The 6,008-nt window shown below is 40.9% G+C and overlaps 1 protein-coding gene and 1 long non-coding RNA gene across 2 annotated transcripts; both read right to left on the bottom strand.

Moving 5' to 3' along the window:
* Window positions 1-200: 200 nt before the first annotated feature.
* LOC111898657 (uncharacterized mitochondrial protein AtMg00810-like) lies at window positions 201-1,367 on the bottom strand. Its single transcript, XM_023894553.1, has one exon. The coding sequence runs from the start codon at window positions 1,365-1,367 to the stop codon at window positions 201-203; it is 1,167 nt and encodes a 388-aa protein (XP_023750321.1).
* A 3,204-nt stretch (window positions 1,368-4,571) lies between these two features.
* On the bottom strand, window positions 4,572-6,008 carry LOC111898653 (uncharacterized). Its single transcript, XR_002852652.2, has 2 exons — window positions 5,717-6,008; window positions 4,572-4,937 (listed from the first exon to the last, which is right to left on the bottom strand). It is a non-coding gene; the product is annotated as an uncharacterized LOC111898653 (long non-coding RNA).

The raw sequence follows: 6,008 nt of genomic DNA on the forward strand, positions 1-6,008 counted from the left end.
TGATCATTCAAATCCATAAACTCAAAAGTAGCTTCTAAAAGATGTTATGAATCTTCCGTGTTCTCTATTGAAACAGATCCAAAAATATATAATACAATGTGGGCAACCCTAGACTATTTAGGACATATTTACACAAAGCTACCTTCACAAATACAAAGATAATGTCGGCTACCCTATAATTATTTTAATATCATAACATACTAATACACCCCCTCAGTCGGAACATAAGGATTGCTGATGTTGAGACTGGACTTGAAATCTTCAAATAGAATCTGCGGTAGGCCTTTTGTAAATATATCAGCAATTTGAAATCTGGAGGGTATATGAAAAACGCGAACTTCACCTCTAGCCACCTTTTCACGGACGAAATGAATATCGATCTCGATATGCTTTGTTCTTTGATGTTGCACCGGAATAGTGGAAAGATATATTGCGCTAACGTTGTCGCAATATACAAGAGTGGCTTTATGAGGTGGGTGGTGCAATTCACAGAGCAGGTTACGTAACCAACAAGACTCAGAGACCACATTTGCAACTCCGCGGTATTTAGCTTCGGCACTTGATCGTGAAATTGTTGGTTGCCTTTTGGAAGACCACGAAAGTAAATTATTACCCATGAATATACAATACCCGGATGTTGATCTGTGGGTGTCTGGGCATCCTGCCCAAACAGCGTCAGTGTAGGATAGAAGAGAAGTAGTAGAAGTCCTTGTGAGTGACAAACCGTGATCAATGGTCCCTTTAATGTATCGTAGTATGCGTTTCAGGGCAGTGAAATGGGTGGTGCGTGGAGCACGCATGTGCATGCAAACCTGTTGGACAACATAACTAATGTTGGGTCGGGTAAAAGTTAAGTATTCTAGTGCCCCAGCAAGCTGCCGATATTGAGTTGCATTTTCGAGAAGCTGATCGGAGGAGGAGCTTAGTTTGGTCGAGGTGTCGACCGGTGTAGGAAGTGGTTTACTGTTTTCAAACCCCGCTCGTTTAAGGATCTCTAAGGCGTATTGATGCTGAGACAAAAATAGAGAACCATTGGCCTGATGTGTGACAGCAATACCAAGAAAAAAACTGAGTGGTCCGAGGTCCTTCATGGCAAATTCTGCGTCTAAAAGAGCCAAGAATTTTCTACGTAAGTCATGCGATGATGTGACCAATATGATGTCATCTACGTAGAGAAGTAAATAGGCGGTGTCATGACCCTTTTTGTAAACAAATAGTGAGTGATCAGAACGACTATGGGTGAAACCAATTTCGTAGGCGTAATCTGCAAAACGTTGATACCACGCCCGAGGGGATTGCTTGAGGCCGTATAAAGACTTTTTCAAACGAAACACATGATTTGGAAAATTAGAATCTCTAAATCCCATAGGTTGATGCATGAAAATGGTTTCATTCAGGTGGCCGTGTAGGAATGCGTTTTTCACATCTAGTTGGTGAATGGGCCATGCACGAGACACGGCAAGTGTAAGGACCGTGCGAATCGTGGCGGGTTTGACCACATGACTGAAAGTCTCTCCACAGTCGACACCAATTTGCTGTGATCAACCATCACAAACTAGGCGTGCCTTGTACCTCTCCAATGTCCCATCCGATTTTGTTTTGTGTCGGAAAATCCACATACTTCGGACTATATTCATGCCATCATGTTTGGGGACAAGATCCCATGTCTTATTATCAATAAGGGCTTGGAACTCATCGAGCATGACGTTCTTCCAATCCGGGTTAGAGAGGGCTTCGGTAGGTGTTTTGGGCAAGGGAGAAATGGCAGCTGATGAGTGGAGGTTAAGTGGAGGGTTGTTGGGTTGACGAGTCATACTACGGGTTTGCATGGTACGGGATGGTTGGGTAGAAGTGGAAGGGGTGTTGGAGTGTAGAGGTTGTGAGGAGGGACGAGTACGCCGACTATATGTGAAGTGTAATGGGGGAAGAGGTGGAGGATTTGGTGGAGGAGTAGGGTGTGACGGCGTTGGGGATGATGTACCAGCAGTGGTAGCGGGGGAGGTGAATTCGGTGGTGGTGCTAGCAGAGGTAGTATGCCACCGGATAGGGTGAGGAGTGTTATCTGTGAAAATAGAGTAATTGGGTGGAGATGAAATGGAATGTTGAAATGGAAAGGAATGCTCATCAAACACAACATGGTGTGAAATTGTGAGCGTTTGCGAGGTGATGTCAAAACATTTATAGCCACGGTGATCGGAAGGAAAGCCAAGGAAAACACACGGATGAGAACGAGGTTGTAATTTGTTGATAGAAGTAGATGAGACAAGAGGATAGCAAAGGGAGCCAAAAACTTTAAGATTATCATATTTGGGAATGCGATGATATAGGCGGTAGGTTGGGGTGTCGTATGAGAGAACTTTAGTCGGAAGAATATTTAGAAGATAGGTAGCGTGAGAAAGAGCATGATGCCAAAAACGTGGTGGCACACTGGAATGAGAAAGAATGGTGCGGATGATATTGTTGATAGATCTTATTTTTCTCTCGGATTTTCCATTTTGAGAGGAAGTGTATGGACAAGAAAACCGAAACTGTAAGCCATGTTGAGAACCGAATTCACAAAATAAATGATTGTCGTATTCTTTCCCGTTATCACATTGGAGTGATTTGATGTTTTTATGAAATTGGGTGGAGATTAGCTTGTGAAATCGTTTGAATGTGGGAAACACTTGTGATTTTTGAGATAAGAGAAAGGTCCACAAAAAATTTGTATAATCATCCAAAAATAACAAATAGTAACGATGACCACTGGAAGAAAGGACCGGGGAGGTCCAAACATCAGTATGTATAATATCAAAAGTAGAAACAGTATGAGAACTTGAAGCATGAAATGGAAGTTTAATATGTTTCCCCATAATGCATGGTTCACAAACAGAAGTACTTTTAACACCAAAAGGAAAAGACAAATGTTTATTTAAAGAAGATAGAATGTCGGCTCCCGGGTGTCCCAAGCGAAAATGCCACAGGTCTCGGGTGATAGCCGCAAAGGTTGATGGAGATGTGAGTTGAGAAGGATTCGATAGCATGAGCGGGTAGAGATCCCCAAAACTATTGCATCAAAGAAGAGGCGTTCGTGTCTGTAAATCCTTCACATGAAAACCATACAGATCAAATTCAGTTGATATTTTATTGTCTTTTGTGAGACACTGTACAGAAAGTAACTTTTTAATGAGATTAGGAACATGAAGGACTTGTTTTAAAAACAAAGGAGGAAAAGGGTAGGGTAGGGTGTGGTTACCGGTTCCTTGGATAGGAAGATGTGCGCCATTACCTACAAATGATATTATGAGAATGACCCTTAGTGACATAAGATGAGAGATTACCTGCATTGTTGGTCATGTGAGAGGTGGCACCACTGTCTAAATACCAATTTTGATCCGGTGGGTGAAGGCTCATGGTATGAAAAGCTTGATTCAGATCAGTGGGAGTATAGGTAGTTTCTGATGTGGCATAAGCTTGTTGCTGGGGTACAGGTGGTCTGGATCCGAGCAATTCGGGTGCATTAGACGGTGCAGATATATGTGATCTTTGAGTAGTAGGGTAAGGGCAAGGAGGAGTGTGCGGTGGTGGCCACTGGAATTGCCCATAAGGAGCAGCCCAAGGTTGTGGTGAGGAAGAGAATGAGTGTTGTCCATACCATGGTAAATGTGGTTGTTGCAAGCCACGCCATTGTCAAATTGACCATCGCCCCGTCTACCTCTCCCGCGACCTCTATTTCCTCGACCGCGACCACGACCACGATTTGTTTGAAAATCAGATGAGTGGTACGAGGGTCTAGGTGATTGAGTGTGAGCAGTGAGGGCAGAAGAGTCTGCAGCAGCTGCTTCGGTTGCATTATTTGCCTTGCGTGTTTCCTCCAAAATCAATCGCAAACGAGCTTCATAAAAATCTGGAAGAGGCTTTGTTTGTTGAACCATCATAGCAATGCCTTCGTATGCTTCTGTGAGACCTGCAATCAATTGTAAAACAAGGCGTTGGTTTGAAACAGGTGAACCAACATTAGATAATTGATCTGATAGCATCTTCAAGGCTTGGCAGTAGGCAGAACAATTTGGAAAATTGGCAAGCTTTGTTGTAACCAATTTGTGTTCAAGGTAGAGAGCACGTTCATTTTGATTGTCTTGAAAAATGCTTTCAAGAGCTTTCCATGCGTGGGCAGCGGAGGAATTTGGTTTGAGAATGGTGTGAAGGAGATCGTTTGAAATAGTGCTGTAAATCCACTGTAGAACTATGGCATCAAGACGCTGCCACAGATCTTTATCAATGGGTTTGGGAGCATCTTTCCCGTCGGCTACAGCAGGAGTAGGAGAGTTGGTCGCGGGTTGAAGGTGGTCAAGAACTTGGAAAGCACGACAGTGTATTTTAAACAATTCTGCCCAGGAAGTATACTGGCCGCTCTCCATCTCCAGGGTAAGAGGTATGAAGTTTCTGATGTTAGTGATCATCAGAGCTGGATGAAGTTTTTCTGCCATAGGAGAAGAGAGGGAGAGAATCGCTGGTTAAGAAGAGAGGGGAGGGAAAGATGACGGCAGCGACAGGGTAGGTCAGAGTTGTCGCTCTGATACCATAAAAGATGTTATGAATCTTCCGTGTTCTCTATTGAAACAGATCCAAAAATATATAATACAATGTGGCAACCCTAGACTATTTAGGACATATTTACACAAAGCTACCTTCACAAATACAAAGATAATGTCGGCTACCCTATAATTATTTTAATATCATAACAGACTAATAGCTTCCATTTTCTTTAAGTCCAAGGCCCACAATCCAATTCTTCATAAATCAAATAGCCTATATTTTCTTCAAATCTCCATTCCCCAACTAGCCCACTTTGCACCATCTTCAAAAGTCACCAAGCCCAATGTTCATCAATCTTCAAGTCCATTTGATTTTCACATTCAACTGATCATTGCTACTCCACATAGTCTTCGAAAAATCTGAAATTAAACACAGACTATAAAGTTTCCCGAAATAGATAAAACAAATAAATCAAACATATGTATGATTATTAGCTAAAAATAAAATAAAATATGCTAAAACAAACTATAAAAAAAAGTAAATAAATGCTCTTATCAGTGATATCTATTTAATAATAATATAACGATTAAATTACACCGATGGTTCATGTGGTTTGCGGTAATTTGTGTCCTTGGTCATTAACTTTGTTTTTAACTCTAACAATCCTTATGATTTGTTTTGTTGATTCTTTGGTACCTGCCGCACATAAAAAAAACTATATTTGTTGAACTTATTTATCTTCTAATGTATTTATTTATGATAAATATATATGTTATATAAAAGAATTGATAGGTTTGATTCCTACTCCACCCCCTTATCCTTCCTGATTACCCTCTTCGCTCATTCCTCATGATCCATCTTCTCTTATTCAAGAAAAACTTATGTTGATATCATCTTCTCTGAGGATGAATCAAGATCAAGATCAAAATCAAACCCACAACTCATATGTTTTCAGTAACCAAACGAACCAAAAATCAAAACCAAACCAAACCAAAACCCAAAACATTTTTATCCTTAATCAAGATCAAAATCAAACATTTTTATCCTCTGGTTCATCGTCAGATAAGATTATCTCGACAATTGTTTTCTTGAATAAGAGAAGGGATGTTGGCGGTGGTTTCACGAGAGAGAGAGAGAGAGAGAGAGAGAGAGAGAGAGAGAGAGAGAGAGAGAGAGAAGTGGGAATGGGGGAGCGAACCTGGTTCAACGCCGGGGAAGGTGCTATAGGCGGTTACCGATTCATCACTTGGAGAAGATAATCTCAACGGAGATTGTTTTCTTGAACGATAAATAGTTAAGGAATGTGGAACATATGGAAGAGGGTGATAGAGAATGTTAAAGGGTGGTGTAGGAATGCGATCCATATATTTTTTTATAATATAAATAGTTATAATAAATAAATAAACTAGAAAGGAATGAGTTAGTGCAAATTAGAATTTTAATATGCCACATAGACCAAAGAGGTGACAAAAACAAATCATATGGACCAT

Source organism: Lactuca sativa, chromosome 2 (assembly GCF_002870075.4).
Source record: "Lactuca sativa cultivar Salinas chromosome 2, Lsat_Salinas_v11, whole genome shotgun sequence".
NCBI lineage: Eukaryota > Viridiplantae > Streptophyta > Magnoliopsida > Asterales > Asteraceae > Lactuca > Lactuca sativa.